At 38.1% G+C, this 20,413-nt stretch overlaps 1 protein-coding gene across 1 annotated transcript in view; it reads right to left on the reverse strand.

Moving 5' to 3' along the window:
* The window catches only part of SLC27A6 (solute carrier family 27 member 6), a 76,252-nt gene that overhangs the window by 43,797 nt on the left and 12,042 nt on the right, over positions 1-20,413 (reverse strand). Inside the window, exons 3-4 of the mRNA XM_020893503.2 lie at positions 12,232-12,390; positions 10,794-10,918 (exon numbers count right to left, since the gene is read on the reverse strand). Of these exons, the coding sequence (XP_020749162.2) occupies positions 10,794-10,918; positions 12,232-12,390 (284 nt within the window). The remainder of the gene's footprint in view (positions 1-10,793; positions 10,919-12,231; positions 12,391-20,413) is intronic.

Consider the following 20,413-nt stretch of genomic DNA (forward strand, 5'->3'; position numbering starts at 1 on the left):
TTCACCATCTCCCAGAGTTTGCTTAAACTCAAGTCCATTGAGTTGGTGATGCCATCCAACTGTCTCATCCTCTGTCACCCACTTCTCCTCCTGCCCTTGATCTTTCCCAGCGTCAGAGTCTTTTCCAATAAATCAGCTCTTTGCATCAAGGGAACTTCAGCTTTAGCATCAGTCCTTCCAATCACACCGTGACACCTAGTGGGCTTATTTCCACTCATTTTCTAGAAAATAATAAATAATCAAGATTACCATTTGTAGACCACTCTGCACAGGTATTTTCTATCCTGGCAGCACTGAGAGAACTGAAAATGGGAGGAAAGCAATGTTTCAGACCAGCGGCGCTGCAAAGTGGCCTTGTAGAGAAAGACCAGCTCCAGGAGCTGACAAGACTCACCTCTAACCCAAATGACTGAGTTCACTCACCTAAAAGGGAGGATGATCTTCCCCGGAGACCCAGAAAAAGTTCACCTGAGCCACAACTGCCATGAGTCACTAATGAATGTTCTGAAAAATGCAGGATAATTTCTGCTGAGCGCTGAGTGCAGCAATGGCCTCAGACCCTTTAGGCAATAATGCCAACTTTGATCTTTCTGAACTCTCCCTGGACTCCGTCCTCCCCAGGAATTCTGACTTTCTCATTTGTAATTGAGCTTCCCTTTCAGGTCTGGGCGAGGCAAAGACTGTGCCAATCATGAACACTTGTATGTCCCAGCAACTGGTCTTCTCATATTTGTTACTTTATTTTTAAAAATAATACAACAAATTTTTATTGAGCACTATGATGTCAGGCACCATTTTGAGTACTGAGGATATAACTACAGATAAAAATGATAAACCTCATGGTTTCCTGGAACTTATATAATAGGGTGGGGAGATTAAATGACAACAAATAAAAATTGTCTATGAAATATATAATGAGGTGATAAGTTTTATGAAGAAAATAAGGCAGTGAAAGAGAATTAGGAGACTGTAGTCAAGAGCCTGACTCCGTTCTTTATGTTTGACAGTGGAGAGCTTTCAAACCACTCCCATCCCCCTTCCTCTTCTGCCCTATATCTGGGCGAACTATTGGGAATGGCCAGGGCTCCTTCCCTTGGCAGCAACAGCAAGTTCAAAGCACACGAGCAACCCTACGTGCACAAGGTCCCTCACCCTAGTCCCAGCCTCTTAGCACAATAAAAGCTGAACTGATCTCTTTCCTCTGCTATCTCAGGCCAGTTTTTGACCTGCTTGGGCCCCTGTCCTCCTCTCCCCAAAAAGTCTCATTATGTGAGTAATAAATCCACTCACATTCTCTTAGTGCACGTGTGACATCATCTGTCTCAACACTAGAACCCGATTTTGGGTGTGGGGTCCATGTGAGCTGGGAAGGTGACTGTACCGGACACAAATATGGGTTGTGGCCAGAGAAGCCCTCCTCTGGAGGAGGAGGAGGGTATCTGAATAGCCAGGGAGTGAGACATGCAAATATCTGGGGGAGCATTCAAGGGGAAGAACTGAGAGTTCTGGTGCATTGAAGAAAAACCTAGGAGGCCATTGAGGCTGGGGTGGATGAAACAAGCAGAGTGTGTGTCGGGGTGGGGGTGGGGGGGTCCTAGCAGGGCAAGCAGATCCCACAGAGCTCTATGGCCCCATGCTAAGGGGATCTGGATTTTCCTCCAGGTAAACTATCAGAGGGATTTGAGTAGTGAAGTAACATAATCTGATATACATTTTAACAGAATCATTCCAACTGCTCCATAAGAATCAAAGTTAGAAAGGCAAAGTGGAGTTCAGAAGAGGCCCTTTCTGGGATTTGGGGGCAGAAGTTGTGCCAATGCAGATGAGAGCAGCGGGGCAGCAAGACGAGGTTTGAGTCTGGATATATTTAAACGTTGAAGCTGCAGGATGTGCCCATGGAGGTGTGAGAAAAAGAGAAGCCGCAAGGAAGATTAATGACAGGGCTGCAAATACACGTTTGAGAGTTAAGTTGTAGATGGTATTTGCAGCTGGGAACACGTCCAGAGAGAGAGAAGGGAAAGGCTTGACTGAGAGTTCTGGACATGCTAGCATTTAGAGGTCAGGAAGACTGAGGAAGACCCCAGCAGTAGAGCCAATTTAAAGCTATAAACTGGCATGCCTGTTTATATCTATCAGGGGCTGCCATAGATGCCATCGCAACCTGTCAGGCTGTTGCGAACCTAGAACAACTTTGGCACATTTGTTACAATAACAAATACATCTCATGAGCCCTCTTGGGAGAAGGCTGTCTCCTCTTCCAGGAGACCCCATCATTACGGCCCATCTGTCTCCATTTGTATTTCAATATCTGTCTCATTAATACTTATGTCAGCTTTGGATGTAATTGTTATATTCATCCTGTAGATGAAAAAACTGGTGTGGGGGCTGCTCAGAGAAGCTGAACAATTCGTCCATGATCACAGAGCTTATAAGACAGGGAAGACAGGCTTTAATGTGAAGCTCCCCAACTCCGAGGTGCAAAGAAATTAAATGATTTGCCTGATGCCACATGATGAATTAATGGAAAAGATGGACTTAGAACTCTCTTTTTTATTTAAATTCATTGTCTTTCTTTCATTGGGAATAAAATCATCTGCTAGAAAATTCAGGTTGCTAATAATTTGTTAAAGAATCTTGTAATTTTTGGTAAGCCTTACTGGAAAGGCAGAGATCCACCATTTCTGACCCTGACTTCATATGTCCATAGCATGGACATTAGAAACAGACTATTAAAGGAAGAGGCAATGTGGAAAATAGCAAATAAATAGTAAAATAAATAATCTTGAATATAAATTTTAAAATGTTAAATCAATATGGAAGGTAGGAAAACCTGACTAATACACCATGTTTATAGTAACAGCAGGATATAACCCAAGAGTATATATAGGTATATATAGTACATATAGAGTATAAACAGGTATAATATTTTCAGGGTTTCTGATTTTATATTTTTATTTCTAATGTTTTTGTGTGACAAGTGCAATATAAACCTGTTAACATTTTAACATTAGTAAAGCTTTATTTTAAAATAATCATGATCTAAATTGATTTTTATAATCAATGTTGCATGGTTTTTATTAGTTAAAGGCCAAATATTTTTTAACACTAAAACATCAATCTTATAATGATATTCATGAAAAACATTACCACATTCTGCTTAAAAATAATATCCTTCCATTTGTGCTTGGCTTATCACTTCACGTTTTTTCACATATTATCTCATAACTGGATGATTAGAATCAGTGGCCAAATTAGGAGAGGTAGGTACTGTTATCTATTTTATATTGGGTTAGCCATAAAGTTCATTCAGTTTTTCCATAAGATGTACAGAAAAACATGAATTAACTTTTCACTACACTAAAGCCTTTGACTGTGTAGATCACAACAAACTGCAGGAAAGTCTTAAAGAGATGGGGATACCAGGCGACCTACTTGCCTCCTGCAAAACCTGTATGCAGATCAAGAAGCAACAGTTAGAAACTGGGCATGGAATAACAGACTAATCGCAAATTGGGAAAGGAGTAAGTCAAGGCTGTATATTGCCTTCCCCCTCATTTAACGTATATGCAGAGTACATCATGTAATGGTGGATTGGATGAAGCACAAGCTGGAATCAAGATTGCTGGGAGAAATATCAATAACCTCAGATATGTAGATGATAACCACCCTTATGGCAGAAAGCAAAGAGGAATTAAAGAAACACTTGATGAAGGTGAAAGAGGAGAGTGAAAAAACTGGCTTAAAACCCAACATTCAAAAAAAAAAAAATCATGGCATCTGGTCCCATCACTTCATGGCAAATAGGTGGGGAAACAATGGAAAGAGTGACAGACTTTACTTTCTTGGGTTCCAAAATCACTGCAGATGGTGACTGAAGCCATAAAATTAAAAGACACTTGCTGTTTGGAAAAAAAGCTGTGACAAACCTAGACAGCATATTAAAATGCAGAGATATTACTTTGCCAACAAAGGTCTGTTGGCAAAAGTCAAAGCTGTGGTTTTTCCAAGTAGTCGTGTATGGACGTGGACCATAAGGAAGGCTGAGCACTGAACACTGATGCCTTGAACTGCGGTGCTGAAGAAGTCTCTTAGGAGCCCCTTGGACAGCAAGGAGACCAAAATAGTCAGTCCCAAAGGAAATCAACCCTGAATATTCATTGGAAGGACTGACGCTGAAGCTGAAGCTCCAATACTTTGACCACCTGGTGCGAAGAGCTGACTCATTGGAAAAAACCCTGATGCTGGGAAAGGTTGAAGGCAGGAAGAGAAGGGGACGAAAGAGGACAAGATGGTTGGATGGCATCACTGACTCAATGGACATGAGTCTGAGAAAACTCAGGGAGATTGTGAAGGACAGGGAAGCTTGGTGTGCTGTAGTCCATGAGGTTGCAAAGAGTCAGATATTACTGAGAAACTGAACAACAACAATAAATATAAAGACAGGCCCTGTGGCTCCAAGAGAAGAGAACAGTAGAGAGTCATAATATAAGAGCTTGAACTGAGCCTATGTCTTTTGATTCCACAGCTAACACACTAACTGATAGCTTTCCATATAAAGCAAATTTGTGGGGAAATCTAGTAAAAAAGGATATATGCATTCTAGTGGAAATGACAGCAGGAAAGGTATAAGCAGATAGAAAAAGATATGCATGCTTTATATGTACCACTACCCATGAACTATCAATCACTAAGTATTAAAAATGCATTTATAAAAAGCCTTTAATAATATACACACTTCTAAAACTTTCCAAAACATTAATTCCCTTTTAATTCTACCCACATTTAGGTTGCTAATAGCTATTTTTAAGATATTAGTCCCTCATATTTCTATATTTGTAGTTTCTCAACAGAAAAGAAAGTTCTGGTTCCTTGCAAACTTTTCTAAAGCTTTCATATTTAGTATGAGAATAGTAAACACATCTCTAATTTATTAAAGAAAAACTGGGTTTTAAAAGAGAGCTGATTTTCTCAACCATGTAAAAATATGCTTCAAATATCTGAGGAAAAGAAAAAATTTAAAAAGTACTAAATATTTTTAAACAACTAGGTCTTGGAGATAAAATAAATTATTCTGAGTGCTGTCAAGAAGACAACGGCAATGAAACTAAATCAGAACATCTTGATAACAACTAAAATTCACCTTAATTTTAAAGTGTCATTCTTTGGAAGTTACTACATGTGATAATAAAAGTTTCCAAAGCTTAATGCTTTGAGAAACTATATGTTTCACAAGATGTGAAATGGGGAAAACCTAATGGTAAAACACTTGAAGTTATACAGAGACTAAGAAAATGAAAACATGGTAAAAGAACAAATGCTTTTAAAATATTCATTTTTCAATTAGAAAAGAATAAATGGTAATGCCCTGAATCAGGGACAAGGTGATATCAATGAAAGCCTGTAACTGTCTTCAGACCCATTAAAAACATACCTGGTAAAACAAACATACAAGTTCAAGAGATTTAGGTTAAGTCAGCATCATTTAGTCACTGAGTGGTAAAGAATCTGCCCACTATGCATGAGAGGGGGGGTTCGAACCCTGGGTTGGGAAGATCCCGTGGAGAAGAAAATGACAACCCACCTATACATTCTTGCCTGGAGAACACTTTGGGCAGAGAAGCCTGGTGTGCTACAGTCCATAGCGTGGCAAAAGAGTTGGAAAGGATTTAGGGACTAAACAACAAGAACTGGAATTTTATTCTCTAGTACTATTGAATTGTCTTTATCCTTACATCTTACCTAAATATGACAAAGTGAAAGTGTTAGCTGCTCAGTTGTGTTTGACTCTTTGTGACACTATGGACTGTAGCATCCAGGCTTCTCTGTCCATGGAAGGAAACCTCTTAAAGCTTGAAAGAAATGATGGATTCTCTTTGGAGAAAGTAAAGCAGGTTCCCTTTCATAACGAAGTCTTAAAAAATCTCACATCATCAATGTAAAAATTTTCATTTTGTTACCTTCATAAAAACACAGCAAACACTTAAGGGTCCACCGTAGGACTGTCTAAACATTATTAATGAAAGTTTAGTATAATCCACAGGGAATTGAATGAAGAATATTTAATATTTAATGAAAAATATTCAATAAATATTTATCAAATATTCAGGTGTTTAAAAATGTCTCTCTTCATGATGAAAGTTGAGCATAAACTATTTTGTCAAAGTTTTAATATTGTCAAAGTTTAATATTTGACATTAATATTCACTATAATATTCAGAATCATAGTATATTTTCTAGTTCCCAATAAATTTCTTAAATTTTAAGAAAATAATATAAAGGAAACAGGATATAATTAATGGAAAACATATATACAAATGTACATATACTAAAGAATATAAGCTATGCTTTGAGAATGTCAAAATGTAGGTGTTTCACATTGAGAGCTATAGACAAACTATATACTGTAAATGATAAACTATAATGTTAACTTGAAAAAGAGGCATCTTACATATGCATCATAACACAGGGCTTTGTTAATTAGGCCCCATTCCCTGTACATTTTGAGCTCCAGATTCCTGCATTCAACTGCCTATTTTACTACTTAAACTGGATGTCTAACATGCCAAATTTAACATGTCCAAAAGACATTTAATTTTCACTTCTTGAATCTCAGTTTTCCTCATCTCGACAAATAGTTCACAATTTGCCTAGACATTTGAACTGCAATCCTGGGACAGACTCTTCCTTAATTCTATCCATTTCTTCACTCTTCACTCCCTATTCCTGAACTAATAGGAATCTTATTATCTTGTTATCTTTCCTTCAAAATTGATTCCTGAATTGGTATATTTTCCAGTTTACCTTCATCTTTTTGCAAATACTCTGAAGGGTACAAAATCCAAATTTGACCTCCACGGTCTACTGAGCCTCATAAGATCTGGTCCATGGATGGCCCAGCCACAGTTTCCATCTCATTAAACACTCAGTAGTGTGTCCTCTGTGGGCTGCGTTGTTTTCAGTTTATTCCATCATGACTGCAGTCCCCTAGCTTTGCCGTGGCAGTATCCCACCCACACCATCATGATGATTCCTCAGCTCACAGGTTACCATGTCAGTGAAGCCTTCCCTGACTGCTCGATCTAATCAGCAATGCCTCACTCCTACCACTCATTGGTCTCCATCACCTCAGAAGGTTTTGTTTCTTCATAATATTAATCATTATCTGTGATCACTTTTGTAATACTGGAGTGGGTTGCCATTTCCTCCTCCAAGGGATCTTCCTGACCCAGGGATTGAACCTGTGTCTCTTGTATCTTGTATTGGCAGGCAGATTCTTTATACTGTGCCACCTGAGAAGCCCTAATATTAAGCAAATATAGAGCTAGATCTAATGATAAAATGTATGATGGCCTTCAGTAATGTAGAAAATATGTAAGACTGGAAGATGGGGAAAGAGCTGCTTTTCTAGGCTCAGGGGAAGAGGATAATTTCCCTAACACTCCATGACCAAGAGGAGGGAGTACCTCAGCTATTTTTTTTAGATTTTCTTTAAGGACAGTGCTGCTGCCAGCAGTCTGAGGCACATCCAAATGTTTATGCCAAAGGAAATTTTGTAACTGAAGCTTTCAAAAAGAGAAAAATGATGGGGTTGAGTCAGGGGGTGGATAAGTGCTTCCAGCTAAGGACAGCCAACTCTAGGAGGTGTCTATACAACTACATACAAACACTCAACTCAGACTGTGGCTTCTGCCTTCAGGTAAATGTCCAGAATATATTACTTACCCTGCGATTGACAACAACTCTAGATATAGAGAATACATGGCTTTGCTTTCTTTTAAATATGCCTATTAAATATCTATGGGGCTTAAAACCACGTCTCAGGAGACACACAATTTACTTTCTCTGAGGGTGTGTGGACTGTGCCACTTATTAACTCTATGGTCTTACTTGGACCCACTGCTATGCTGGCTGCACACACTCGCTGCCACTTCCTTTCAGGGGAAGTCCATTGAAAGGAACGAACATTAGACAGCAAGAGAACAAGATCCCCTTGAAGGGATAAGATGTCATAACAAAATGACTTTCTTCTGTTCCCAATCTTTAATGCCAAGAACTGTTTGTACTCTTTCTGTGAGAAATCAACAAAGAAGATTAGGTAATACAATGTATCTCTGTTCAAAAAAAAAAATCATTATGTTTTCCTTTCGGCAAATATGTTTATTTCCCTCTCTCCTCATCAACTTGTCTTTAGGTAAGTGCTTAGAGATTATTTCACAAACAGGAGTCTTTCCTCAAAGAACTTTAAGAATTAAAATACTTAATTAACTAAAAGCAACCAGGAGTTCTGCTTTCAATTCAGTTCTCTCAAATTTTCTGCAGCTACAGTATTTCCCCCAAATCAGTGCATTACAAGTTTAGGGAAGAGAAAAGAATATTTCACCTCACTTAAAAACATCAAAGGAAAATACCTTGAAAAAAGGCTTATAGCAAATACAACAAACTGTTAATTCCTTTATTTTATGAAATGGGAGCTCAAATGAATAAGATAAAACATGTGCCAAAGAGATAAATAAGTAAAAGAGGTATTTTAAAAGGGAAATACAGTTTAAAAAAACTACCCCATCTTGCCAGTAATCTTAACAAAGAAATTAAAAATATGTTAGCTTCTAGTCTATAAAATTAGAACTCTTTTCCTCATTTTTTTTTAAAGAAACAACATTCTTTGTTCAAACAATATTACTACAAAACCCAAGCAAGTTGGGTTTCAGCCACAATATCTGAAAGAGTGAGCCAGGGAGACTGGTGTTTTCTCCTTGTTCTCCATCCTACAGGGACTTTTGAAGAAACTTACAAAGCATAACATATTTTAAGTGCTACCCACGTAAATAAAATGTAAGCGTTACTAACAACAACAATGACAAAAACAACTAGCGTCTAGTTTTCTGTGAAGGACACTGGAAGACCATTATTTTTAACACCACTCAGTATCAATAAGAGACTGTGCAGTGGGCATACTCCAAATTGTCAATGATATTCTAAATCACATCTACCACTCTGAATAGCAATCTGGAAACATGCCATAAAAATCACCAAAATGTCCATGCTCTTTGACCATCTTCACTTCTGAGGCCCTACAGTGACTATATTCCATGAAGATACTAAATATAGCATCATTTAAGATGGCAAAACTTATAGAAAAAAACGGATGAACATATCCAACCATTTAATAAAGACTTACAGAGCAAATGATCTTGCAAAATCTCATGTTGCTAATAAAGGATGAGAGGAAATAGGAATGGCTGGGGCCAAGGTCCAGAAAGGCTATGAAGAAGTTTGTTAGGTAGTGCTTATGATGCCCTGCACTGAAAAAGCCTTTCATTTTACTGGATGGCATTAATTCCTCAAATAGTTCAGGTATCACATCATCAAAAAATACAATAAGCTCTGTAAGAAGAAATAAATCAGTCTGTAGCACTATAATTATTCTACTGGGAATCTTCAGGTAAGACCACAATTCTGATACTGGCAAACTCTCCTAGAGAAGAATAAAAGTCAAAAAGCTGAAGCATTTTTATGAGACTCCTTGTCTAAGCTATGAATGTGGGGAATCCATAGGGATCTGAAGCACTCTTGATCAAACAAAAGGGTAGGATGGCCTCTCCTACAAGGAGGCAGGTCAGGAGTCAGATGGGAGGTCTCACGATGGTAAACTCCAAGCTTAAATTGACAAGCATTTTTGTAAACAAGATTCTCCAGTTTTAGATTCTTCTCTGTATTATCTCTCCTGTGTAATTCTGTATCTTTAATACGGTCTTATTTAAATGCCTCCAGTCTAATCTCAGCTGTGCTGTGGGTAAGGAAGGATTACATGTCCATATTTTAGCTGCCAGAGAAGGCATTCCAGTCTACCATCCATGCCTTAAGCCAGGGTGAAGATGGAAAGAGGTAATGAGTGAGAGATGTCTTAGAAAACGTGTTTCTCTCAAAGGTCAAGGGCAGGTCATCAGTCAGGCTCTGCTGCTCCGCCTTGCATAGGGAGGCATCCTCTATTAGCACCCTTCAGGGGGCTGGTGTAGATTTGATTACAGACAGTTCCTTCTTTGTAGCCTCAAGTATGTTTAGATCATTAGATAGCTGAAAAATAAGCATCTTGAAACACAAATGAGACCAGGAAAAGGACAATAACTCCTGAGGGCAAAAAAGCAAACCAACTAACATAAAGACAGCCTTCAGGATGCAACTGTCCCAACCTGTCTGCTTTCAGAAGGGGTGATTTATCAAAAGGTCATGAAAATGACCACCTTAGTGGGCAGATAAGTGCAAAGTGCAAAGCAACACTTCTTTTTAAGTTTACAGCAAAACCAAACAAAGAAATATTCTAATGTAATCACTTGTTCAAAAGAAAAAAAAATAGAAAAACAAGTATAATCAGTGTCATTAGTTTCTGTGTTTTTGTAAAAGACCAACATTTTAAAAGATAATCTAATTCAACCCTTGGAATAACTGCTCTCTGTAAACAGAAAATATTTCATAATCAGATGCATGCTATGTTTACAGAAATTTTTTTTGTTGTTTACAGAAATTTTAATCAGTATAAGCATGAAGTGGACTGGATTGAGAGTCTCTCTTCCCTTGCCTCAATGAAAAGCACATTAGTACATTTGTAAGTAGCTCTTCTTTTATTTTCTTTGATTGTTTCATATTTATTTTAATTTGGGGTTTTGCATATATCCTTGTAAGTCAGTTAAACTATGTTCTGGAAAACAATGGAGTCTAAGCAAACAAAAATTATTATCTCTCAATACATTTTCTTTCTGAAATTACTTTTTCTCTCCAGCAAAGATTACTCTTACCTTAGGTTGTTTGCAAAGGTAGCGACAAAGTTCTCCAATGTATTGGAACACGGTCACATTATACTTCCTGCAGTCATTCCAAAACTGGCTTGCTGAGAATTTCTTCCTTAACACACAAGTGGCACCTATGAGAAAAGGCATAAAAAGGCACAAGGGAAAAAATTCAAGGGCAGAGTTAACATAAAACACAAATGATGTTGCTCTGTTCAGAAGAGTTTTGCTCACTTTCAAGGCTTTTATAATCTATCAGCAGCCATTTATACCAGGCTCATTTGAAAACATTAATCTTACAGTCGAATAAGTCTTTTAAAAATATTCATGCTGTAATTCTATATTTTGACTGTAGGTACGCTTCTTACAATACATGGGATAAAAGAAGCACTCAAAATAAATAGGACAGTGATAAGTAGTAGAGAATGAATATAGATAAAGGTCATCCTTCTTCACAGAGACCAAGAATATTCACTTACTTCTGACTTTGAATACTTACATAGTATTTATTTTAAAAAATTTTAAAGCAGCCTCAATATATTTTGAGGTTGAGTTAGCAAGGCAGAATTAGTAAGAAAGCACCAACAAAAAGGTTCATTGATGACTGCAGAACTTAATTTTAACAACCTAATTTTAATAACAATTTTAAGTCATAGGAATATGTTCCAAGGAAAATGCTAATGTCTCGACCTTCATCTTTATTTACTGTAGACATTTATCACATTCTAAACATACCATTCTATAACATTATAGTATTTTATATACATATATATATATATATATATATATATATATAAATCATGGTAAGTGATCTCTAAATATTATTTCTGAGTGAGCTAGTAACAGACACATAATCTCAGCATGATTATCAATGGAATCTACTGAGTTGTGAGTCCCTCCAAATGACTTCTTGGGTATCTGGAGCACAACGTCTGCAAAGATTGCCTCAATAACTCCTCCTCTGCACTTACCTTTACAATGTGGATTTGACACCCTTTCTTTCAAGAAGTGGTGTCTATTTCCCCACTCGTCAAATCTTGATTCTGAGCTGGCTTGTGACTTGCTTTGATCAACAAAATGCAGATAAAATGATCCATGTGACTTCCAAAGCTAAGACTTGAGAGATACTAGGCTTCTGATTGGGAAAGCTCCTACCTCCACTTAAGGAGGCAGGGCTTGGCCACTAAACAGTGAGTGATCACATGGAGAAGGAAGTCCTGTCAATAGCCAGTTCCAACCACAAGGCCAAATTCCCAGGGCACTGCTCTTTCCACTTCAGACATACACTGAAGTGGGTGATGAAGCTGTATCCTTTTAGTAAACATTTTATAATCGTATAACATGCATACAATTACTCTGAATTCTACAAACAGCATTTCAAACTTTAATGAAGACAAGTTCTAATTATTAGACATTGTGAAAACTTATTCAGACAATAAAAGCGTACCTAATTCAATACATCCACCAATTCCCAGAAGAGATGCTGCACTATGATACAGAGGAAGAGTTATATAAATGATGTCATCAGAAGTACAACCAAAAGCCCATAATCCAGTAGAACTCTTTGTAGCTGCCAGATGACAAATCACAGCTGCTTTTGGTAGACCTGGAAGAAAAGGGGGAAAAAAAAATGTAACAGAAAAGATACTGTGTTGGTATCAACTACAACAGCAACTGAGGCAAAAATACATCAAATAGTCTATATGCTTGGTAAAAAGGGCCATGCAAATGCCGGCTGTGACTTAAATTAATCTCTAGAATCTTGGATCTACCCAGAGGATTAAAACTATAAAATTATATAAGAGTTTTGAAATCTAGGAAGCTTCAAAGAGCCATATTTGCTATAAAAATGCCCCCAATACACAGTTTTTTCTCTGGTTCTACCTATTTACTGAATAAAACTAAAGTTGTCATGGGATTTTTAGTGAGAGCAGCGCCTATGACTGCAAACCCCAGTCTACACCGACTTCCAGACACTCTTCCAGAGTGAGCTTCGTGTCTGCATAGTTGCTGCACCTGCTTCGACATTTTCTGATAGGCTTTGGCCTTTAGTTTCACCAACTGGAAGAGACTTGATCTTATACACAAAATTGGCATGGTCTTGCCTACAATCCTAACTAAAATTCATTTATTAAGTTATCTCAAAAGAAATTTCTGTGGCTCTTTCTGATAGCTAGGCATCTCACAACCTGAAAGAGTTTATTGTCCTCCACATGGATAGAGAATCTCTCCAAAATTTCTTGTTAAAGCCATTATAAAGATTTTCAGTGAGACTAGCATCCTTGATTCTTGATACTGTAATTGCTTTTCTCATCTTCATCCGGAGAATCAAATATTTATGCATTTTCTGCCTCTGCGAAGTTCCTACCTGCTGTTCTTCAGTTATCATATTCCCTACTTTCCATATTGTTCCTGATCTCATGGCAACCCAGCTTAAAAATAATTTTTCAGTTGGAGGTGTGTCAAAAAATGAAGGATGCTTTATCTAGTTATTTTTCACCTGTGTGCTTCTGTCACTCCGGTAAAGCACTTTAGTAACAAACAAATTACTCACGTTTTGGTTCCTAATTTGGTTCGTTTTAAGTGAATAATGACCTCATTAACTTATTATAAAAGTTATTATAAATTATTTAAGGTACTCAGACTTTTTGATAAAGGAGACAACAGATAGGAGCTTATCCAACAATGAAAGTGATCAAAGGTTCATGCAGCTTAAAGTTTTAAAGAAAGAATAAAAAAAGTTTTAAAGAAAGAAGAACCAACAGAATAAATAAGCTTGTTAAAACTGCAACTTAGAGTCTCTCTTGGAAGACTTGGTTCATTACCATACTAAAGCCTCTGAGGGGCCCAGATGTACAAAAATGTTACTGTTTTTTTTCAGTGGTGTTTCTCAAAGTCCTGTGGTCATAAAGCACCTCTTCAAGTTTAAGTTTTTTTCTTTGTAGACATGAAGGGGTATGGGTGGCACAAGCTTGGGAAAATGCTACCTTAGGTGGTCTCTGAAATCCTCTGCTTTTCAAACCTTCTGTGGCTCCCTGGCATTAAAACTCTCCACACATCCACAGATGTGGGGAGACCAATGTGATGAGGTCCAGGCATAAAGGTGGGAGTGAGGTTCTGTCCAGTGAATTGGGGATTAGCAGGAAGAAGAGATGCTATTAGGAGAAAACCAATTTATGAGTAGGGATGGAAAAAATCTTGGGAATTTGGGGATACTTTTGGAAAAGGGAAAGAATCCCTAATATTAAGCAGGCAAGACAAAAGGAAATAAACTTAATGGTGATTGCAACTGGTCCCAGTGCAGTCTGGACGGCAGTTCCATCTTTTTCCTCCTTCCACTGCTTGCAGCAGTGACTGACCACAAGGCTGCCATTTCCAGGGTTAAAGAGCCTTTCCTGGAAATCTTGTGGCACCTAGCCAAACTCAACAAGCCACCTCAGAAGTGGATATGGGCAGACTGAATACACACACGGACCTTCAAGGCCAAAAAGAATGGAATTGGAGGTGACCGCAACACGACTTTAGAAAGGCAGGTGGACAACTGACACAGCCTTGGAGAAAGTTGATTTGCTCCCACAAAATCCCAGCAAGGCTCAGAAACTTGGAGACTAGGTACCTCCCAGAGTGGAGTATCAATATGGAACTGTAAGAGGGAGCTAAATAGGAGTTCTGTTTAAGAAGCAATTCCACCAGTCATAAATAAGGGAAGCCTCTCTTGTTCATCAAGATCTCACAGAATCTCCCAGGTCAAAGATACATGAATGGTATAAAAATTGACCTCAGTCCTTTCCTTACTCAGAGACATTCTAAGTTTGTCCCTAGGTCGATAGATATATTTTGGTGAGCTTCACATTAGTAAAATGATTAGGAAAGGTTTGATGTCATTCAAAGAACTCCCATACAACCCGCTTGAAAGGGCCTGTGAGTGGACTCTGCTCCCATCATTTTAAACTTTTCTAAGTCTCACTTCTTTACATCACTCCCTAACTTGTATCAACACTTACTTCATTATCAACATTGTAAGATTTTTTGTTTGAGAAAATCTGCTTTGATTTTTATGCTAATAGGCAACACTAATATAAATTCTCATGATCATTACAACTACTATCACTTAATTCAGCTCTGGGTTTCTAGCTGCAAAACATCAGCTTAGAGAGAGAGAGAGAGAGAGAGAGAGAGATGCTTTTAATAAAAAGCATCAATTCAATCTTTAATGAGGTTCAGTGTGAGACAGGCTGGGATCTGGGGCCTGTGACCCTTTACATGGGCTGCCTGCACCTCAAGTGACAGAATAGAAGAAACTATAAGGGACTAAATATAACTGCATGCATGTACAGTTGAGGCAATTATGAAAAACATTCAAAAGGGGCACAAATCAACTGCCATTTCTGAGGTGCCAGGAACAAAAGGAGGTTACTGTACATGACGCCTGTAAACAGCACCTCCAAGAGGGTGGGCAGACCACTTAAGCCACCCCTCCAGCCCCATCCACCAATCCACCCCTACCCTCACCCCATTTTAGGAACCAGCCAGCCCTCCCGAGTCAGGGAGCCAGCAGGAGCGCTTGTCACTTGTTTTCACTTCTCTGTTCTGTGGCATGAGTCCCAGTCAAGCCTTGCCCGAATTCCTCATCTGATCCCTTTCCATTTTCTGTTGATTAAAGAGTCCAAGGACCCTAGTCTGTAGCAAATGTGATTTTGCTACATTTTCTGACAGTTCTGTATTTATAAAGCATGACATCTACTGTATGCCCAATTCTGTATGTTGCTTTGCTCTCTATAAGACCTCAAGTTGCTTAGAACTTTAAGCTAAAGAGAGATGATATTTGTGTAACCTTTCCTGTATAGGATCATTCACAATCCAAATTTGAAAGAATGCCAATACCACCCTTTGTGAACATTGTTGAAATCTCTAGTTTTCCTTTCAGTTTGAATTTTTTTTTTTCAGTTTGAATTTTTAAAAGAAAAGTGAGTTATTCAAGGTTTTAGAACATAATAAACACATTCTCAAAAGAAAAAAAAAAAAAGAAAGAATGCCAATAAATGCTTTTGACATTTTAAAATGTAAAAAATAAAATGAAATTACAGCACCAGATTGCTTCCCCCACAATGGTAAAGATCTGATATGTATCCTCTGGAAAAAGATGAGCCTCTGGAGACACCAGGAAGAAGACAGACTGAACATCTCGTGGGAATAAGAGAAAGTGGGCATCCTCCTCCAGCTCCCTTTTTACAGGTTACTAGTTTTCCCTTTAAGATTCTGGTCTGAGGAATCTAAAGCACCTAGAAGTAAAACTGGTAGTCATGAATCTGCCAACAAAATGTCCTGGACACTGAAACTAACCAGCTCACAATCCTGCTCCATTACACAGAGCTTTTAGTTAGGATTTTGTTTGTTTTGGTGTGTGTTTTGGTGGCTACCCTTTAAACATGAGCAGCCAAAGGTCAACAGATATTTGAGGAAATCCTCTAGAGTAAAGAACAGAGGCCACTGTAAAATAAAAGGTAAAAGGGCATTAGAGAAAATAGAGACAAGGTAGAGAGGAGAAATTTTTTAAAAAATATTAATATTCTGAGAGGTATGAGACAATGAAGTATCAATAATACAAAAATAACATGCTATAAAATGAGAAATATTCAGAGAACATAGGGTGAAAATATAAATCTCTCAAAAAGTAAACCAAAAGGTAAGAGAAGGCAAATAGGATAGAAAAGATTAGAAAATTAATAACAGTTCAAGGAGGCCAAGCTTTAAAAAGTTAGAGACCCAAAGATAAAAGAATGAACAAACAAACAAAATAATAGAAGGAGAGAATGGTCAGAAAAAAAATAGAAATAAAGAGAATATGCAGACATCTTTAAAAAAAATTTCGAGTACCTAGACTTGCAAGACATGAGTTTCTAGATTTAAAAGGCTGACAGATTTATCAGAAAATGGATAAGTAAGACTAGTCCCAGTACAAATAATCCTGAAATCATAGACTACTGAAGGCTCATGAAATTCTAAAAGTTCCTCCCCTTGCCCCCACTTTCACCCACCAAAAGAAAGAAAAACACCACCAGGTTGACGTAAAGGACATGAAAGCAGAAAAAAAAAAAAAAAAGACTTCTCAATACATATACTGGAAGATAGAAGGTAAAAAAGCAATGCCTTCAAATCCCTGCACCAGTATCATTTCTTACTAGAATTCTATATAAGGGTAAGGGTAGAAACAGAAAGACATTCAGGCATGTGAGAGCTTCAACTTACCTACTAACAAGCAGCTGCTAAAAAAAAGTGCAGTGATAAAATGAAAAGTAAACAAAGGAAATAAATTTAGAATCTAAGAATCAGGGGATTGGAAAGAAGGTCTGAAGGGAATTCTCAGGGTGATGGTGAGAAACGAACCCCAGGACATGTCAAGATTGAAATCATAGGGAGGAAAGCTTTGGGAAAGATGTGATCAAGAACTGACATATATACGCTAATATGTATGAAACAGAAAACTCAGGAGAACCTGCTGTAAGCCCAGGGAACTCTACTCAATGCTCTGTGGTCACCTAAATGGGGAGGAAATCCAAACATGAGGGGATATATGCATACATCCAGCTGATTCACTTCACTATGTAACAGAAATGGACACAACAATGTAAAGCAACTATGTAGTTATTGTTGCTCAATTGCTCAGTTGTGTTGGACTCTTTGCAGCCCCATGGACTGGAGCATGCCAGGCCTCCCTGTCCTTCACCATCTCCCAAAGTTTGCCCAAGTTCATGTACATTGCATGGGTGATGCCATCCAGTCATCTTATCCTCTGATCCTTCTCCTTCTGCCCTCAATCTTTCCCAGCATCAGGGATTTTTCCAATGAGTTGGCAGTTTGCATTAAAAGACCAAATTACTGGAGCTTCAGCTTCAGCATCCATCCTTCCTACAAATATTCAGGGTTGATTTCCCTTAAGATTGACTGGTTTGATCTCCTTGCCCTCCAGGGGACTCTCAGGAGTCTTCTCCAGCACCACAGTTCTAAGGCATCAATTCTCTGGCATTCTGCCTCCTTCACGGTCCAGCTCTCACAACCATATGTGACCAATGGGAAGACCACAGCCTTGACTATATGAACCTTTGTCAGCACAGTAATGTCTGTTTCAACACATTATCTAGCTTTGTCACAGCTTTCCTGCCAAGGAGCAAGTTTCTTTTAATTTCATGGCTGCAGTCACCATCCTCAGTGATTTTAAAGCCCAAGAAGAGGAAATCTGTCACTACCTCCACCTTTCCCCCTTCCATTTGCCATGAAGTAAAGGGACTGCATGCCAAGATCTTAGTTTTTTAATATTTAGTTTTAATCCGGCTTTTTCACTCTCCTTCTTCACCCTCATCAATAGGCTCTTTCGTTCCTCTACAGTAAAGAACTAAAGAGGAACTAAAGCAACAATACCCCAATCAAAATGAAATAGAACAACAACAAAAAGAACATAGGCTTGACAAAATACAGACAAGCTTTTCAATGCCTAAAGGTGAGTTACTTTTTGATAGAAGGATGGGTACAGACTGGTCATAGATGTAGAAAAAACCAAGCAAGCAAATGAAAAAACAAATGACCAATTCCAGACTGGGGAGGGTTTTACATGAAAGGAAATAAATATAATTTTATTATACTATAGAGGGCAGCTAGAAATAGTTATGATACTGATAACTATCAAACCAATATTTAGGATGAAACAATATATAGAGTGATGTCAGAGAGGAAAAGTATCTGTACCAGAGGAAAAAATCTTGAGTTGGAGGGAGAGAGTGGTAAAGAAAGAAGATAAAATTTTCATCTTTCCATTGTGGACAAGCAGTACCTATTTTGGGGGGGGGGGCACCTATTAAGTACCCAATAAAATTCTCAAGCTATTTAGATATATGGAGATGATTACAGAAAGATCTGTCCTGGTGAAGACTCTTGAGAGTCCCTTGGACAGCAAGGAGATCATACCAGTCGATCCTAAAGGAACTCAACCCCAAATATTGACTGCAAGGACTGATGCTGAAGCTGAAGCTCCAATACTTTGGTCACCTGATGCAAAGAACCGACTCACTGGAAAAGACTCTGATGCTGGGAAAGATTGAAGGCAGGATGAGAAGGGGTGACAGAGGATGAGATGGTTGGATGGCATCACTGACTCAATGGACTTGAGTTTGAGAAAACTGCGGAAGATGGTAAAGGACACGGAAGCCTGGCACGCTGCAGTCCATGGGGTTACAGAGTTGGACACAACTTTAGCGACTGAACGACAACAAGAAAAATACCAAATGCAACTGGTTTGGGAATAGGTAAGCAGGGTACTTTTCTCTAATATTTCTAAAACTATTAGCATTTTCAACTCTGTACTGTATTACTTTAATATGAATAAATATGAAGTAAAAAATTAATAGTGCTTTTGCTTTCAGCCTGTTGTGCAAATGTATCAAACACTGGTTTTAATCTTCAAGAACAGGAGCTGTTAACAGTCTGCTCCACACTATCCTTTGGGGTGAGGAGGGTTGCGGGGAGAGGAGAGCGGTAAAGACTGTTTTGAAGACCAGAGTCACTTTTTATAAGAAAACAGCGTAAAGACAAATTGTCAAGTAACTTCTGTTGGAAGTTTTCAAAGATATAATTTCCAAAATTTCATTGTTTCTTTCAAAGTCAAGTCAGGTCATCTTTATGCTGACAACTTGATACATATTAGCATTTCCCAGTTCATTTATCAGAGTTGTTTTAAATAAAGTAACAACGACAACAACAAAAAGCACAACATATCTCCAGTATAAGGGAGATTATTGTTAGCCTCCAAAGAGAAAAAAGGAGAGAACAAAGTAAGAAAGCTTTACTTAGGCAATAGTAGTTTTGCGTACAATACTACCTGTGCATAAGAAGTAAGTACCAATACTTTTGAAGTGAAGTGAAAGTCACTCAGTCATGCCCGACCCTGCAACCCCATGGACTGTACCCTGCTTTTAACACACCTCATTTCAAACTCCTGGTCATCTTCAAATTAATTACAAAAGGCTATTCAAACTACCATAAATACCATTCAATTTTCCTCAGAATCAATTAACTTTAACATTTCTTTTGAATTCCCAGGTAGTTTCATTACTCTTTGTGTGTGTGTGTGTTGTTTACCTGATAAAAGGAAAGTTAGTTTCTTGATTCTGATTTGTAACCTCCCCCAAACATACAAAGACCTCAAGATTTCCTGTTTCTCACATGTTCCAGTCAACCCAAGGAAAACCAGGAGAGCTTACTACAGGTATTTAAATGGCAGCTCTATACTTGGATTGTGTTTAGGAACTAACATTTTATACAAGAATATAGAAACCTGTTTTAAAGTAGACTAATGGCTTTTTTAATTCAGAAGGATGATTACAAACATTTAAACATCTCTTCATTTATATATCAGGCATCTAAGGGAAGCTAGCAAAGATCCTGCCAAAGAAGCAATCCAAATTTCACACTCTGAGTAACTGGGCTGGATCAAGTTTTCAGATATTCCAGTGCCATTTGTACTACCAAACTTCAAAATCTTTCCACTTGCAACAATGGCCAAGTGAACATGGTGACTTGCCAAGCTAAAGGTAAAGCAATTACATTTTCCATCCAAGTTTGAGAGTTCAAAGATC

The sequence above is a fragment of the Odocoileus virginianus genome, chromosome 3, assembly GCF_023699985.2.
Source record: "Odocoileus virginianus isolate 20LAN1187 ecotype Illinois chromosome 3, Ovbor_1.2, whole genome shotgun sequence".
NCBI classification, from domain to species: domain Eukaryota; kingdom Metazoa; phylum Chordata; class Mammalia; order Artiodactyla; family Cervidae; genus Odocoileus; species Odocoileus virginianus.